Source organism: Anabrus simplex, chromosome 1, assembly GCF_040414725.1.
Source record: "Anabrus simplex isolate iqAnaSimp1 chromosome 1, ASM4041472v1, whole genome shotgun sequence".
NCBI lineage: Eukaryota > Metazoa > Arthropoda > Insecta > Orthoptera > Tettigoniidae > Anabrus > Anabrus simplex.
The window spans coordinates 1,684,830,106-1,684,848,895 of NC_090265.1; the positions used below are offsets into that span (position 1 = coordinate 1,684,830,106).

The 18,790-nt window shown below is 40.4% G+C and overlaps 1 protein-coding gene across 4 annotated transcripts in view; it reads right to left on the reverse strand.

Moving 5' to 3' along the window:
* Nucleotides 1-18,790, reverse strand: part of LOC136881829 (FAM172 family protein homolog CG10038) — a 160,258-nt gene that overhangs the window by 25,061 nt on the left and 116,407 nt on the right. For all 4 annotated transcript variants that reach the window (XM_067154286.2, XM_067154272.2, XM_067154266.2 and 1 more), the window contains exon 8: nucleotides 761-845. In XM_067154286.2, the coding sequence (XP_067010387.2) occupies nucleotides 761-845 (85 nt within the window). The remainder of the gene's footprint in view (nucleotides 1-760; nucleotides 846-18,790) is intronic.

An 18,790-nucleotide genomic window follows, 5' to 3' on the forward strand; every position in this document is an offset into this window, starting at 1 on the left:
CCGTAAAAGAGCAGTTAGTGGGACGTAAAACAAATAACATTAATATTCTACTCATAGGTACCGCAGGCTCATTCTGAACACAGTAGAACCGACCGGTGGAATGCACACGATGACATTTATCACAAACAACGCCCAGACCCGTAGTGTTTCTCGCATAATGGTACTTGCTCCTACGTGTTTTTTTTAATTTTTTATTTTTTTTGCTATTTGCTTTACGTCACACCGACACAGATATGTCTTACGGCGACGATGGGATAGGAAAGGCCTAGGAAATGGAAGGAAGCGGCCATGGCCTTAATTAAGGTACAGCCCTGGCATTTGCCTGGTGTGAAAATAGGAAACCACGGAAAACCATCTTCAGGGCTGCCGACAGTGGGGCTCGAACCCACTATCTCCCGATTACTGGATACTGGCCGCACTTAAGTGACTGCAGCTATCGAGCTCGGTGCTCCTATGTAACGTAGACTCATTGTTTTCCTCGCAAGGTTGTACTAGTCGCAAGTAATGTCGACCGATGGTGTTCCGCACGTAGATTAATGGTTCTAATAACAAGTAATCACATGGTTCTAATATCATCATCCCTTGGTCGCCCCCTCTAGTCGCCTCTTACGACAAGCGTCCCCCAGCCACAGGGGCATTTCTCTGCTTTATCATAAAACAATTTATTTTAAATATATGCAATCTCCGTCGGTGAAGAAAACCCAATTAAACCTAATTTAGAAAGGAAGGCAGGGACAACAGTGACTAGTTAACAACATACCTGCAGACACTCTCGGTATTTCATTTGCAGCAGTATGAATTGGGGTATCCAAAGGAGAAGAATCAGCAATCCAGTTGCGTGACACCTGGAATGAGAAACAAATATTACCTAGGACATAATGAAATAATTACTAACATGGACATGATGAAATAATGATTACTAGCAACCGGATTCAAATGCGAAATGCAAGTTCCTCTTTTACAGACCGGGTGTCTTACTTAAGGATCGCCAGGTGCCTTTTCTCTGATATTTCGTAAGATATTTTCAATTTCGTTTTTGTAATGTACGTCAGGCGACGTCCAGTGTCAACAGAAAACGTCGTTTAGGTTCTCGCTGCAAATATGTTGTTTAAAGTGTTTTATGTGTCCATTCGATAGTGCAGCGTCAAATTAGTCTAGTACGATATTCCGTTCAATAATATTTATTTACGGCGATAGTACAGCTGCCTTGTAGTGCGCCATGCTGTCTCAATACTACTGTCTACGGGGCGGATGTTGTTGAAATGTCATCTTTCTTCGCTTTGCATTAGGTCGTTGTTCAGTAGTATAGAAATTAATTCTGCGATGTAACAAACGATAATAACTCGATTTCATTTTGCATTTTTGACGATTTTGTATGATCAGTCATTATTCAATTTCCAAAAAGGTTTTGGGTCAATATATAGCATTTTGAAGAATTTTTCGATCCTTAAAATATTCTCTTTAATTTATGCATTGATTCTTTATCGTCATATTGATAAAAGTCCACAAGTGACAGCATAAAAATGTTTCTTACATATGGTTAAAGTTGCTAAGTATCTTTCATGACCAAGCAAATTGACCACCAGTTGTTGGTGACTATTAGATTACGGTCAGTTAAAGATCGGTATCACCGGGCGAGTTGGCCGTGCGCGTAGAGGCGCGCGGCTGTGAGCTTGCATCCGGGAGATCGTGGGTTCGAGCCCCACTGTCGGCAGCCCTGAAAATGGTTTTCCGTGGTTTCCCATTTTCACACCAGGCAAATGCTGGGGCTGTACCTTAATTAAGGCCACGGCCGCTTCCTTCCAACTCCTGGGCCTTTCCCATCCCATCGTCGCCATAAGACCTATCTGTGTCGGTGCGACGTAAAGCAAGTAGCAAAAAAAAAAAAAAAAAAAAAGATCGGTATCTGTTGAGTCTTGTGTTTTCGAGATATGTGCAGGAACACAATACATAACTGTGATAATTAGGAGAGAGTACAGTATTTCCTAACGGGTCTCAAGCACAAGGAATGCACCGGCCTTCGCACCCGCCCCTACAGCCACACATTCACCCCCGCGTACCTCAAGTCCAAGAACAAATGGAAACAACAGTGATGTAACTTCCCGTTTCAGTACAGAAATACCCTCCCAAGTAGTTATGTGCAAGAAAATGCCAAAGGTGAAACCAACACAAAGTCTATTCTTAATTCAGATAATGAATGAACTTGAAAAAGACGTGTTTACAACAAATGGACGTATTTTATTTTGTAAACTGTGCAGTGTTAAAATGAGTGGGGAAAGTGAGTTTGCTGTAAACGCATACTGAACGAGAAAAAATACCTAAAAAGCTGTAACAAGTGCGAAGAACAAGTGTTCCTAGGTTCATCGGGAGCAAAGTGCTAGCACAACATAAAGCGAATAATTACGTCCATATTTATATATACTTTTAAAATTAGGAGAGAATTATTTCTGTAAAAACAGTGAGCAGGAAACAGAACAGGGATACATTACTTGTAAAACCAATGTTACACAGTCACCAGAACTGAGTTTGGTTAAATTTTCAAGTATTTTGTTTTACTAATACACTACATACTTCGTTTCTTCTAAGGTAAAAGCCCAGGGGGTTTAAGTCAGGCGAATGCGGCGGCCAAGCAACTGACCCACCTCTACCTATTCAGCGCCCGGGATAATACACGTTAAGACGCCTGCGGGAAAAAAGACAAATGTGCGGGAGCACCATCATGCAAGAAGTACAGCCGTCGACTGGATTCTAGGGGTATGTCTTCCAGGTAATCAGGGAATTAAGTACTTATGAAATCTGCACGGTTCTGTCCAGTAAGCTTGTCCGGAATTACGCAGGTTCCCAATAAGCCATCACCAAGAACTGGAGAGGAGAGGATATCATGTGTGAGGTCCTGGAGGGAGATCAGACCCATATCAAATTTATTCACAACGTGATTAATTATTCTGGCAATCAGGACGTGTCGGCGTGCACTCATTAAATACTCGCTCGGACAACTCTGTAATTTGTAGTCTATGCATTTCCACACTCACATTGTCTTTTTTTATTCTCTCGACACAAGGAATTCATTGTGAAATTCTGCCTTTGAGTTTTGATGGAGTGCAAAGAGCCTTGAAGTAGTAACTTATCAGTACGAGTTATTCAGTGCATGGCTTGGTTCTTTACGACGCGACGATCAGTAGGCATATGGCGCAGGTAATAACAATAAAGCCAACCCCTCATTTAAGATTGCCGCAGATAAAGTAGGGCCCACGAGAGTTGAAGTCTGACGTTTAGCGCCACCGGCGAGAAAAAGTTGACTAACGCTGCTCGAAAATGGCCTGTTGCTATGGCAATGATAACAGAGTTGCAACATTTTAGGACGCTATCACCACGTAGGTTGGCTTGCTCTCAGTCACTTTTGTCATTCATATTCTGACTGATTTCTTTTCTCGATGAAGTATCGTCTTCCTATTGTGTTTATTATACCGTAGATTATTTTTGAGTTGTACAGGTACCGTTAACAATCGGAGTTAAATAATAAAAAACTATCAATGTGGGTAGTGTTGTTCTATTCTGTGATTAGCATGTGCATTTGTTGAGGTTATTGTCAGAAACTGATGATTTTGTTAGTGATTATGAAATCTTTATATATATATATCGATAATGTCGTGTTCTGTCTTAAATGCTGGAATTATTAACACGAGCTTAGGAACCGGTCAAGGTAAATGAATTGTATTAGGCCTAGGCCTACATGTTTTATTAAACACTCAGCCTGTCTGAAAGGGTGGTAGGCTGCGAATGGAGGTAACTATGACAACGCAGCGTACTTCGTAGTTACAGCTTTCGCCGCTCACCTGTCAGACTTCAACTCTCGTGGGCCTTACTATAGTCGAGGAAGCCGTAGGAAGGCAGCAGGCGGGGGTAACCAGGCGGATAAGTGCGCTCCAGTTACACAAGAGCAGAGCCGCACCGCATCGCGCTTCCTACAAGAGCTTTACAAACAAATCAGAATAGATGTTTAAAATCAAGAACTATCGCTCACCACGAAGATTTTATATCTACAAGGGATTTTTTTCGCAGAAGTATAAATAAAATGAGAGTAGTGACTTCTCAAAAGATGAAGAAGGGTCGTAAATGACAACCAGATTTAACTGACCGAGCGAATCTGTTGCGCGGTTTGGGTTGCGTAACTATGAGCTTGCACTCAGGAAATAACAGGTTTGAATCCTAGCATCGGCAGCCCTGAAGATGGTTTTCCGTGGTTTCCCATTTTCACACCAAGTAAATACACCTTAATTAAGGCCACGGTCGCTATCTTCCCAAACCCAACCATTTACCAGCCTTGCGTCGCTAGAAACGTTTGGTGTGTTAGTACGACGTTAACTCACTAGGAAAAAAAACCCTGAGGGATACCGTAGTGTTTGACATACCAAAGGACCAAAATGGTAGGAGGAATAAAACCATGCGTATGCTGAATCAATGCCTTTGCCGGCGAGACCTAGTATCTACAGTACGCTATATCTTCTAGTATGGGCTAGAACAATTTTGTTACTTTCATTTATCTGTCTCAGTCTCATTCTTGGCTGACAATATGAAAGTAACTGAGGTAGTAATGTAACTTTTTACGCAGCCAATCCCTGCGATGAATGGTTTGGAAATGTTGCTCATAGGGGCGGTTGGTGCATGCATTCCAGTGGGCTTGGCAGACTGATATGTAATAGCAATTTCTGGCTCACAGTAAGTGAGGAAAGCAACGAAAAACTACCTCACTCTTTATTTCCCTAGTACGCATATTCAGTGATTCCTAGGCCATCTAGACAGCTAATGATGGAGCTGCTGAGGATACAACCAGCCTTCGGGTTGAGGACTGAACATACACATGCTGAATCAATGTCATATTTCGTCACAGCACGTTCGGGAGCAGACTGAAGGACACACGGCGAACTTACGCTACCGAAACGTAACAACGAATCAGGGCCTCTTAGGGTGCATGCACCGGCTCATTGCGCGGCGCAAGGTGCATAAGACGACTTCGCTAGGTTGACCACCGTTCAATTTTGAGCAATAGCTCTCTCTCTCTTTCCCTACGCCTGTCTCCCTCACTCCGCCTGTTTCCCTCTGCAGCGCTCCACCATCCAAGCCGAGTTGAGCCAAGCTTAGCCGAATCACCCCCGGTCAAAACTTTGACCGATCCACTGTGCACAGAACCTCTGCGTCTCGCTTTGCACGTGTCATATTTTGAGCGTTTGAGAGGCCCTTGAATACACTCACAGGTGTACACACGATATTGCATCAAATTCACATTTCAATACAGATCATGTCATCAAACTATGCCAAGCGAAACCCAAACCATCTCCGAACATGCCATGACGGCCGTTGGAAGAGTGGAGGAGGGTAAAGGCTTCCATCACTCGTAACCTCAGGCACTCGACAATCTTTGGTTTCAGGAATGAACTTGGAGTAGGCTGAGTGAAAAACTCAATGTCTCTCCAAGAGTGGAAATCTCGTTTCGAAATTTGTCGACTTCCTGATAGGGAATGGAACCCACGCCCTTCCAGGTGCATCGAGTAACCCATTACACAGCCTCAGCTAGGTAGCCCCTAAATTAGTTGCTCATCGTGGGAATCAAACTGTGGTGCTGCCTATTTGTCTTAATACACAACATACAACACACTACAATCCATCAGAGAAACATTCAATACATCCCTCCACATATGGCTGTCGTCAGGAATGACATCCAACGGTAAAAGCGGGCTACATTCATATAAAAAAAGGTATCGGCCACAGAAAACTGGGAAAAGGCCAAGAAGAAGAAGAAAAGTAATTCCATCCTTTAGGGTTTTATGAAACCTAAATGTGTAGCTATAACAACGTTCGATTCCTATGATTATTCATGATCTCCCTATTGATGAACCTTCCACACTGCGCATTCACTCCCGTATGTATGGACGTGAGATGCGCTGACTGAGACACTGTAGAGGAAAGAGAGAACGTGTTCAGGAAAAGCAAAAAAATCGAAACATTGGGATCTTGAACGTTGACATAGATCAATATTCTATAACCCTTAGAGTATGCTTCAAAATTATAGAGATGTGATCTATGAATGAGTATGAACAAAGAATACTGTATTACATGTGAACAGTTGAAGTTTGAATTTAAAAGGATACATTGGGGCAAATATTCATTGGAATAATTTACCAAAGGAGATATTTGATTAATTTCCAACTTCTTCGAAATCGTTTAAGACTAGATAAACGAGTGATAGGGAATCCCCCACATAGGGGACTGCCCTAAATGCAGAACAGTGGTGAATGATCGATCTTACATTTTTAGCTTCAAGGAAGACAACCAATATTCTAAAGGATAATGCATTGTCGATGCAACCACTCTCTTCTTTCATTGGCTGTTCGTTTCAGTTCCATGTAATTGTTACAACCTAACCTCTTCTTGATGTCGTCCAAATACTTCATCCTAGGTCTTCCTCTCCCTTTCTTTCCCATCACTTTTCCCTTCAAGTATGTTAGTGATGAAAGTATTGGGTCTGATGACATGTCCAATAAATTTTATTTTCCTGTTTTCCACTTCCTTTAAGAATCGTCTCTCTCCTTTAACTTCCCTTAAGACTTTCATGAAAGACAGTGCGGTATATTTCAAGTGCGACCGTCTCTCAAAAACAGTTAGATACTCAGTCATCAATTGGTACCAATTTCAAATTATGTTGGCTGCGGAGTCCTTTGGTAATTTGTGTTGATTGTTGCAAAGACTCTGATCACAATATAGGAAAAACAGAGGTAAGGAATTAAAATGAAGACCACATTCTAAATTTGTAAACAAAAATGTCCGAAATATGAGGCTAGATAAATATATTTTGCAAGGTCTAACATGGAATTTTGAAGACTGTTGCAAGAATATGTAATACAATACTACTAAGCTTCCAAAAGCATGTTTCAAAATTAAATTAAACTTTAACAATTCTATTCTGTGCGCAAAAAAGAATTAATATCTTCTTTAATTCAAATAATTATATTTCCTTGATTATAATTCCGTATGATAATACTTTTGTTATTTTTACTATAATTACAGAGTCTCTCAGCATTCTATTAAGAGTAATATGAGTCAGTATTACGATGTCTTGACAGTGAAACCTGCATCAGCTGCAGGGTTAAAGCCACGGTTGCTGCTTTCCAGTCTTAGCCCTTCCCCAGTCTATAGTCGCCGAAAACATATCTTCGCTAAACACACAGCAAACAAGAGACGCGCCTGTAAATTATCATTAAGGAAGAACAGCTAAATATTGTGATAAACAATTGAGTGGGCTGTGATATCTAACAAAAGGAAAACCATAACTTCTTCAATCCTCTCCTTCCGGGGTTTAGCATATAACCTCCATGTTTTTAAAATCTCAGTCCAACATGTATAACAATAAAACTTTCTAAGTGAAAAACATTACGTTTTCAATAGAAGAACTGAGGTGCGCAATGCAAACTTACTAATTAATTATTTAAAATGGCGACTGCTTACTTGACCATATTCACCGCTTCCTTAATAGCTCGCTATTTACGAATATATTTGCATTCTTCTCCTAATTGTGCAGTTTAAAGTTGCAGATACAAAACTGACCACTTTCGGAAATTTACTTCCAAAATTAGTAATTTTAATTGTAAATTATTTGCATGCAGATAATTTTTGTCCATACAACTATCAATCCTAGGCAAATGATTCTCATCTGATCAGTGGATATTGTACCTAAGAATTGAAGGGCGGGAAATTAATAAGAGAAACCATATAGTGTAGAAGACATATGGTAAAACAGATTTCAAATATATACCGTACTTTACGGGAAATGCGCGGTAAAGTTTTCTCTAACATGCACTAACACTAACCTTTTACTGACTGCTAAAACCATCATCTTGCTTTGTAATTCACATCAAAACTAATGCAGATATTTACAAAATTATTTCAGAAGAATGAGCACATAAAATATAGCATGAATTTGTTGTTGTTCTTTGTACGGCTGTAACATAGAACAATCCCCCTAAGTAACCCCTTATAAGTATCCAAGTCAAAAGCTTTAACTAACACTTCCTTGCACTGTTTGTCAGAAGATACGGAACGAGAGATCACACGTGCGGCCTCAAGCCTTACAAGATCATAGCTGTGGTTACCGTCTTATATCGCCACACTTCCGGCGCGCCCAGCTCGGGTTCCTTAAACACGGGGGGATGGCCAGCTGTATAATATCGTAAGATGTACCAAGAAAGAATGAACAGAAATGACCCAAAACTGAATATATTGAGTCATGCAAGGGGGATTATGTGTTCATCATTCATGTACTTCCTGACTGGGAATGTTATTTGCTATTTTGTGTTACTGCGCTGTTTATTCTTGTCTGCGCCAATCCATAAAAGAAGACTTGAAATTCTGAAAGGGAACATGTACCAGATCTTTTAATGAAATGAATTTTAACGCCTATAAGAGGTAAGTTCCAATGAATTCCGTATGGCCGGGCGAGTTGGCTGTTCGGTTAGGAACACGCAGCTGTGAGCTTGCATCCGGGAGATAGTGGTTTCGAACCCCATGGTGGGCAGCCCTCAAGATGGTTTTCATGGTTTTCCATTTTTACACCAGGCAAATGCTGAAGCTGTACCTTCATTAAAGCCACGGCCGATTCCTTCCCACTCCTAGGCCTTTCCTATCCCATCGTCGCCATAAGACCTAGCTGTGTCGTTGCGACGTAAACCAAATTGAAAAAAAAGACAGTTCCGTATGACTGTTTTTGAAATGTCTGCATATGCTAAGCCCATTTTCTACCGCTGAGTACTCTACTACTTTTAAGCTGTCATTCGTTGTGCAAGATGACAAATATAGTAGGCTACCTCATGGCAGTGCATTCTGATAAAATAAAAGCAACTGAAAGGGTTTTTAACATGGATTCTGTTTTCGGGCTGGGGATCTATCTGGAATTACTGTCATCATTTTCCCGACACCATTGTAACTATGCCAACCAGAGTTCGTTTATGATTACGTACGTAGGCTATACTAGGTCAATAGCGTCATCTTCTCCCTGTGCACTTTCAACCTGTAACTAAGAGCCTGAGAAATTCTCGTATCAAGTGAACCCCGTTCTATTCCTCAGTCAAGAATTAAAATCCTTGAACTGGCCGAAAAACGAACCTAGGGACTTGAAATAAGAGACAAGCACACTACCTCTATATCGAAGGGCTGGTTAATAATAATAATAATAATAATAATAATAATAATAATAATAATAATAATAATAATAATAATAATAATATATTAAAGAGGTCTAGAATGTCTTTCATTTTCTCACAATTCACGGGCCTTTGCATATCGTAAGAGGTTACTAATATGGGAACAACGAAAGAATCTATACTCTCTCGTCTTCTAAACCCAAAAATTACCAATGGTTTTCTATGATTATCCGTGTAGCGAAGAAAATGTACGAGTGCGAAGTCTCTTATTTTTGTGTGTGTCTAACGTCGCACTAACTCGTATAGGTTTCTGGCGACGGTGGAATTACGAAAGGGCAGGGACTTAGGAGGTAGTGGCCGTGCCTTTAATTAAGGTACATTTACCTGGTGTGATTGAGAAACGATGAAAATCATCTTCAACGTTGCCCACGACGCGGACCGAATCCACCATCCCCCCCGAATGCTACCACGGCACACACAGTCAAGTTAACTCACGCGGGAAGCAAGCAGTTGTAACAGAGTACTTCAGAAGAAACATAGTGTACAAGATAAAAAAAAAGACGAAATATATCCAAGTTACAATAGACCATCCAGGTAATACATCTGAAGTTAAGGTTATCCAAGAAAACACGCAAATCATATTTGTGCGGTAGCATTTTAACTGCAGGAAAGTATACCTATAGTAAACAGAATTACTTTAACATTTGGAATTTGATAGTGACGCGCAATTCTCTTAAACATTTTGCTGTTTACCATCAAAATATTCTTGGTATTTTCACTTGAATTTGGTTCAATATTAACTTGTCGCTTAATTTACATAATCAGAGGTAGAAGAAATAATAACCACAGGACTTAGCTCATTTCCAAAGTTAAATTATTTTGTTATTATGTGACATGCGCATACTACGTATCCAGTGAAAGTATCCGAGTTGTAATACAAATTTTCTGGTTCTGTAGTTTGAAGGAATGAGATATTCCGCTGTTTTCATGTATTTTGGACCATACGCATGTTTTCCTTTTTGCTAATGTCTCTGAATAATAATAATAATAATAATAATAATAATAATAATAATAATAATAATAATAATAATAAATGTTATTGGCTTTACGTCCCACTAACTAATTTTACGGTTTTCGGAGACGCCGAGGTGCTAGAATTTAGTCCCGCAGGGGTTCTTTTCGTGGCCATACCGACAGGCTGCCGACTTATTTGAACACCTTCAAATACCACTAGACTGAGCCAGGATAAACCTGCCAAGCTGAAGTCAGAAGGCCAGCACCTCAACCGTCTGAGCCACCCAGTCCGGCTCTCTGAATGGTCATTTTGGTACTTTCCCCTTTTAGAATTTAAAATCGTCAGTAATCTCAATTGTTATTTTTATTTATTTAACTTCTCTTATAGGGAATCTGTCAGAAAAAGTATATATGAACAACACGCTATTAAAATACGACAAAATTAACAACAAAGGGTAATCTAAAAAATAAATTACACGAAGATAACAAATCAATCAACAATAACATACATTGAAGGTTTTCTTTTACGTCGCACCAACACAGATAGGTTTCATGGCGAGTGTGGGATACGAAAGGGCTAGGAATGAGAAGGCAGCAATCGTTGCCGTAATTAAGTATAGCCCCAGCATTTGCCTGGTGTGAAAATGGAAAACCACGGAAAACCATCTTCAGGGCTGCCGATAGTGGGTTTCGAACCCACTATCTCCCGAATGCAAGCTGACAGCACCGTGACCCAAACGCGCAGCCACTTATTCGGTCTGAATGAGCATATCATAAGCCATGTTCAATATACACATCAAATATTATTCCCCCTCTCCCGGCCTCACATAATTTAAAAATGAACCCGATATTACAGGGTATAAAGTAAAAATGCCATTGGTTTCACGTCCCGCTAAATACTTTTCTTTACGACTTTCGAAGACAAGAGGTGTCGGAATTTCGCCTCACAAGAGTTTCTTGCTGATAATCTATACAAGATGAGCCGCAATCGAGCCAGTCAACTTGAGCTCGGAAGATCCACGCACTTCCATCTGAACTACTCACTGAAGCTGAGTGAACATGTCTGAAACATGAAAATGCTGTTAAATAGACAAGCACAGTTCATGAGATCCCATTCGATATGCAAAGTTGTTTCTTCTGGTACAGTCTCCTCACAGACACTCGAGGAGTAGGCTACAGTAATTATTTCTATTTTTCGCTTCCCGTACCGAGGTGTCCGTATCACAACTGCTGGCGGTTTCGCTGCACGTCCACATTTCCTTCCATTGTGCTAGCTATCAGGTGGGACCGTAAACAAGCTGCTCTCCTGCATTCTGCGAGAGTTAGGACTGGGAAAAAAATTTATATAATAATAATTGCTTTACGTCCCACTAACTACTTTTACGATTTGCGGAGACGCCGAGGTGCCGCAATTTAGTCCCGCAAGAGTTCTTTTACGTGTCAGTAAATCTACAGACACGAGGCTGACGTATTTGAGTACCTTCAAATACCACCGGACTGAGCCAGGGTCGAACCTGTCAACTTGGGGTCAGAAGGCCAGCGCCTCAACCGTCTGAGACATTCAGCCCGGCCGGAAAAAGTTCAAATAACTTTAAAAATGGGGGAGGACGACGTTTAATAATGACTTAACATCACGCAACGTAGTGAAAAAAAAGACGTTCTTTATGAAATCATGAACAATGATTCCCTGCGCTTGAAGTATATAATAAAATGAACATCATCTGATCTCTAGTGATAACTGCAGTATTACGTAACGGGTTTGTCCTAACACTTGGAGAACCACACAATGGGTGTCCCGTCTTCAGTCCAGCGCTAATTGCTGCCTGAGAACAATGCATTGACACATGCTAATGAATTATCTTCAGCCCTACCACCGGCCAAGGAGACTTGTAAATCAACAGACTCAAAACCAGACCTTCTCCTGCACTATACCGCCTTTGCCTTTCCATTACCGCTGACAACCTTAGGTATTAAAATGAAAGATCCAGGAATCTCCTCCCTTACACGGAGACTAGAGCAGCATTACTACTCCCCCCACTTTTATTACTTCTGCAACTGGGTTTAAATGCGTATAGCTCTTCTTTGTAACCCTTAACTAGGCAATGTATCTTGTAACATGACAAATAATATTATCCTGTTGGATACATTTTTGATGTAAACAATCCAGCCTTTTTAATTACATAACTTGAAAGGCAACCTAAAAATACGAAAGTAAAATGGGGAGGGGGATACAGGACTAACCCAGCGTTTCGTAAATATAAATTATGGTAAATCAAACAGACCAGTTTTAATCCTTGCTTTACATTATTAAGAGATTCCTTGCTGAAATATCAAGTGAATATTTTGTAACAATTCATACAAAGAAAACATTCTGCATGTTCGGCTACTTGGCTGAATGGTCAGTGTAGTAGCCTTCGGCTGAAAGGGCCTTGGGGTTCCAATCTCAGCCGGGCCAGGGTATTAAACCACATTTTATCAATTCCTTTTCCTCGGGGGCTGGTATGTTCGTCTTTATGCACATCCTTCCCTTCACACAACATATTTTATCACACTACTAACGACCAAGAAACATGTTATAGTGAATACATTTCTGCAGCTAGGGTTGGTGTCACGGAAGGCATCAGCCGTAAAACAACTTTTCTATTATGCCCACTAACTTTCTCTTCTCATCAATCTCAGCTTCGATGTTTCTTTTCTTTTCCATTCTTTTTTCTTCCGTCCAGCTTGTCGGCGTCATCAACCGCCACATCCACATCTCTACAGCTTATAGCTGTCCAACTCTCACTTCTGTCCAGCAAAATGCTCCAAACGAAGGTTTTGGTAAATTTCTACCTTACTTCATTACCTAAATGTCTAGTTCATTGGCTGAATGGTGAGCGGGTCCTAGGTGCGGGCTTGAATGGGTCTAACTACAATATCAAGAATAGATTTATAACTTTAACACAGGTTTATTTCTTTTAGAACTTCAAACTTAACAATTTTTCATAACAATGTTACAGGTACATATAGCAATCATTAAACGAGATTGGGAAAATTCCAAGATTCAGAACCTTAACACTTGGGCTTTAAGCCTCTAGTTTTACAATTTTACAAGAGGAAGAGGCATTATTTAATGAGGGACAGAAATCCTCTAACTCAAGAGCACTTGCTCCCTAAATCACAATATCTAGCCTCCTAGAGGCACACTTTACAGTTACAAAACTTGCAGAAGAGCTAACAGGCTCTCCGTTTCTTTCAGCAACCTCAAAAATCTTACACTCTCTGGCCTTCCATGGCCCAACTTACAATTTGAAACAGGGGTATCTCGTATCCAACCTATAGGGCCTTGGCGGAAAAGAACAGGTTAAGTACATGGCCCGAAACACAAAATGAATGGAGGCGAACTGCGCTCCGAGATAATGAACAAAAAAAACGTAAAGGGCTCTAGGCCGATGAAACAGGGGCTATTCCCAAACTACTGAGGTGACTCGTATAAGGTTTAAATTAATGCATTACGGAAAGGAAGAAAAACACTTACAAAACGTAGTCACCTCAAAACAAGATAAAGGGGAGCTCGAGAGGGTACATCACTCTCTATCCCCGATTTACAGTCAAAGATTTTACGAAACTTTTTACATTAGTCGGAAGAAGTTACATTTTAGAAAGGTAGGTTACATAGTTAAAGATTCGGACCTTTCCCTCGGGTTAAAACTGCAGAGGTAGCAAGAAAAAAATAAAGTTAGATGGCCAATACCTTGTAGATGTTCTAGCTGCCGACGGAGAGGCCGCCTGCCTCCTGCTTAACACGCACACTAGGAAAGATGACGATGAATTGGCCAAGAAACGTGAAAAGCCGCAGTTTATAACCCCTCAGGGCAGATTCGAGATCATTCAAGACTAAACTAGCCATACCCTCTCGATTTTATTGGTAGTATCTCAAAAGTAACACTCAGAATCGAACAAGAAGCCTGTGATAGGTGAAAAATTAATTACCGAAATTAGGGATTGGCTAGATTCAAAACTGGCGGAAAGAAAAGGGAAATATTAATAATAATATAAGAGAATTTATTGGACTCCGACCTATTCAATACATTACAGGATGTTAACATTTTTAGTTAAACATCGTTAAAAATGTTAACATTTTTAGTTAAACATCGTTAAAAATGTTAACATCCTGTAATGTATTGAATAGGTTGGAGTCCAATAAATTCTCTTATATTATTATTGAGATTCTTTCAATACGGAAAATAAAATGATTTTCATTACTTGTAAGGGAAATATTGCCAACCCAAAAATAAATGAACATCATTGTTACCAAAACCTAGAAATACAAAACTTCATTAAATTATAACTTCTTACACCTCGCACCTGGGTGCATGATCATAGTTTTTGGTAGTGTCATATGTGGAAGAATGTCCAAACTTCTTGATGAATGGCAAACAAAACAAGGATAAATTCACTCAGTTTAGGCAACTGCACAATAACAAAATTACATCATATTTCTGTGGTGACATCTTCTGAGTAAAGTTCTAAGTTGGTGTAGTTTCAGTTTCACTGTTTTACCAATAGAGGGGTTCGTTTAGGCGCTGAATTTGAAGGCGCGGCATTGGGGTGTACCGCCCGGTACAATTTTCATTTTGGTCTCGGGTAGGCATCCCTTATGATTATCCGAAATTTTAGATTTCCTTAAAACAAAGTTGTAATACATTAAGAAAATAAATATCGCAATCTAAACACCGATTACGGACAAGACATTGTGTATACCACTCGAAGCACTATGCTGAACCCATTCAAGTACCAGGTACAGTCGCTCAAAAGAAGAATGAACGCACGGTATTGTGTAAGTTTCTCGCACGGACACTTTTCTAAAAAAATAAATAGATATGTTTGTTTTGGGGTATCTACAGGGGACACGCGAGGTGAATTCTAGTTTGATAATTAAAATTAAATATGATAAAATATCGAATGCGAGGAACATGCGCTCATTGTTTATTTGAGCGACTGTGCACACTCCACACACTGGGAATGGTTACAACTGTCAGAGCTTAAGAGGGGCAAGGCAAATCAATCGACATTTCTTGTTCATTTGGGACAAAGTCCACTCAACCAGTGAGTTATGTAAAGAAGGAATTTATTTATTTTATTTGCTGGTGGGATACATGAGAAATGGATTCGCCTCGTCATAAGGCCCTTTACGACTTCCAGTGGTGCACGAGTGTAGCCCATGGAAGAGGAGGAGGTAGGAGGTGAAGATTTTGATTCGCAATCCAATATCAGACAGAAATGCATGTAACTCAAGGTAGGTAGCAGATTGGTCACTTTTGTGGAGAACTGACGAAACGAATAGGGGGTAATTGGTATCCCAATGACAATTTTTGTCGCAGACAATTAGTGCGAATAAACTGGCGAGGACATCCAAAGAATATGTGATTTAAGATCTGCAACTCTTATCAGATGAATATGAACAGAACGGAGATCGTAGTAGTTGGATTTTGTGGAGGTGTTGAGGGAAACAACCGTGATGAAATTTCATTCTTGCTATTTGACTGTTGCCAGTGTTTAACGTCGCACTTAAACGTTGAAGGTTTTCTGCGACGCAAGAAGGATGGGCGAGCACTATAAGGCGATGAGCACGTAGATATGATAGGCTACTGCTCTACGGAGAAGCGAGACGTAATGCGTGAGAAGCGCGATGCTTACACCAGCAACGATTTCCTGAACGAAGATTATCGCTTTCAGATACATTTTGAAGGGTTGAAAGAAAGCTGCGTGAAATTTTTTCTTAGAAATACCTCTTCGGGATGCGCCAGTAACATCTGATGCCATGAAAGAAGCTGTCCATAATGCAAATGAAAAAATAAAAAATAAAAATGAAATGGCGTATGGCTTTTAGTGCCGGGATGTGTCCGAGGACTTAGCCTCGCCAGGTTCAGGTCTTTTTTTATTTGATACCCGTAGGCGACCTGCGCGTCCTGACGAGGATGAAATGATGATGAAGACGACACATACACCCAGACCCCGTGCCATGGGAATCAACCAATTATGGTTGAAATTCCCTACCCTGCCGGAAATCGAATCCGGGATCCCTGTGACCAAAGGCCAGCACGATAACAATTTAGCCATGGAGCCGGACGTAATGCAAGTGAGAACAACCCGGTCTCCCGCTCTCCCGCTCATGATCTGAACATCAGTCAGGTGTCTGTACTGCGCATTTTGCACCTCAACAATTTGTGTACATTGAATGTGATGTGATCATAATTACAATTGGTCTTCATTACTGAGGCTCACAAAGGACTGACATAAACATACATAGACCTGTTGTATGTGTGTTAACGAGTTTTCCGGATTATTCAGATTTTGAGTCATCTGGATCAAACTTGGTCCCGTTTGAGCCAGATAGACGGGGTTCGAATGTACTTTTATTACCTTGCAAGCTGCACACGGTAGTGAGGCTATACGATTATTATTATTATTATTATTATTATTATTATTATTATTATTATTATTATTATTCCCGGGAATGAAACTATTCTTTCATGTAATCCTCAACATGCCACAGATGAAGCGGAAAGACACGGCACCAAACACCATTTAAATACATAAAGGATGACAGGTGAAACATTTCCGTAATGAAAGAGGATGGCAAACAGTCCCCAGCTGTGGGGAGCAGCCGATCAGCGATGTAATTGCATTACTTAATTATAATCTCAACATCACTAAATGAAAGCACAGCAAATTTGTATATGAACCCGCAGCTTACAGAATACTTGATATTTACACGATGTGGCAGCCAATCGCTTTAATTAAAACATTGATTATCAGAAGCTCCCACAAATAAAGCAGCCATTTCACAGTTTGCGCCGCGGATTAACGTAAACCAGCAGCCTACCTTCAACCTGCAACCTGCTCCCTCTACGCCCCACCCCCACCGCCTCTCTTTACACAATTGCTCTTTATCAAAAATTTCTCCTGGGACTCTCTGCAAATAAAACAGGTATCCTACCTCCCCTATGGCATCAATGAGATGCCTAGCGCAATGCTAATCTAAATGGCGAGGTTCCGGCAGTTCGTATCTATCGCCTATCAAAAAAAAAAAAACCTGCGAGATAAAATGGAGTAAGTCGCTCGAAGAGATCCTGTCAATCTTCATAGATGGCTAAGTCTATAATCTATACAAAACACAATCATACTAGTTTGTTGAGCTTCTTACAAAGGGTAAACTGCCTTTTTAGTCAAACTTCATACTTAGAATCGGTCAATTCACGAACAGACATCGCTCCCGTCAATCACCCATTAGTTATTTACGATATGAATATCGTACATCATTTTATCTACTCTGAAGGGAAATGCATTTAAAGTAAAATTTTGTTTTATTAGATTTGAGTGTCAGACGTGCTGTACGTCCACCAAGATGGCTGCTTTGTATTCATTCATGGCTGTGTCCGACTCGTTGACTGAATGATCAGCGTACTGGCCTTCGGTTCAGAGGGGTCCCAGGTTCGATTCCCGGCGGGGTCGGGGATTTTAACCTTCATTGGTTAATTCCAATGGCTCGGGGGCTGGGTATTTGTGCAGTCCCCAACATCCCTGCAACTCTCACACCACACATAACACTATCGTCCACCACAATAAAACGCAGCTACCTACAAATGGCAGATGCCGTCCACCCTCATCCGAGGGTCTGCCTTACAAGGGCTGCACTCGGCTAGAAATAGCCACACGAAATTATTATTCATGGCTGCAGAGGTAATCGCCTTTTTGATGGGGCAAAAGAAGTCGATTTGAGACGCCATGCCGCACGACGTTAGCATGTAAAATGATCTCTGGTGACGCATTTGGTGTTTACCTGACAACATTTATTAAAACTCAACCGTACATCCCCCTAACTTGCAAAGTGGAACGCCGAAATTGTCATGGAGGCAGCTTAAATGGCGTCAAATCAAAACGCTTGCATACGATAGCTGAAACAATACGATTATTATTATTATTATTATTATTATTATTAATGATAATACTATTTTGCATTTGTTTCCGATAGCTATTTACAAAGTTATGGTATTTCTATAATTTTGTTGTTTCAATTTCTCCAGGGATCATTTTAATAAATAGTCAACTGAATTTGTTGTGAACATGTATAATAAATAGCCTATTGATTTCACAGGGTGTCAGCTATGCTATACATCCATCAATGTGACTGCTCTGCATTCATTCATTCATTCATTCACGGCAGCATTTATTTTCATAGTTACGGTATCTTGGCTACGTACAGTGACAGTGCCGAAAAGCCACTGCAACACTCGTAATGTTAGAATTCACGACACTAACGTAGGTAGACAACTAGGCGTCACTTTCCAACACAAGTTTCTTGTAGGAGCCACTGATCTCTCACCTTTCCTTATCCTACCAATCTGTCCATAGAAGTAAGCGCGCGCGTGAATGAAAGAGTGGGTGAAAGGGATAATTGTTAACACAAATCTGTATTTATTTTTTTCTGTTGCTTTTGTTTCCCGAGTTCTTTCTCTATTAGGAATAAGGAACACATCCGTGTATTGGGTTTGCCTATTCTTCTGGCCTTCCAAATATTAGTACAAATTTTATGGTAA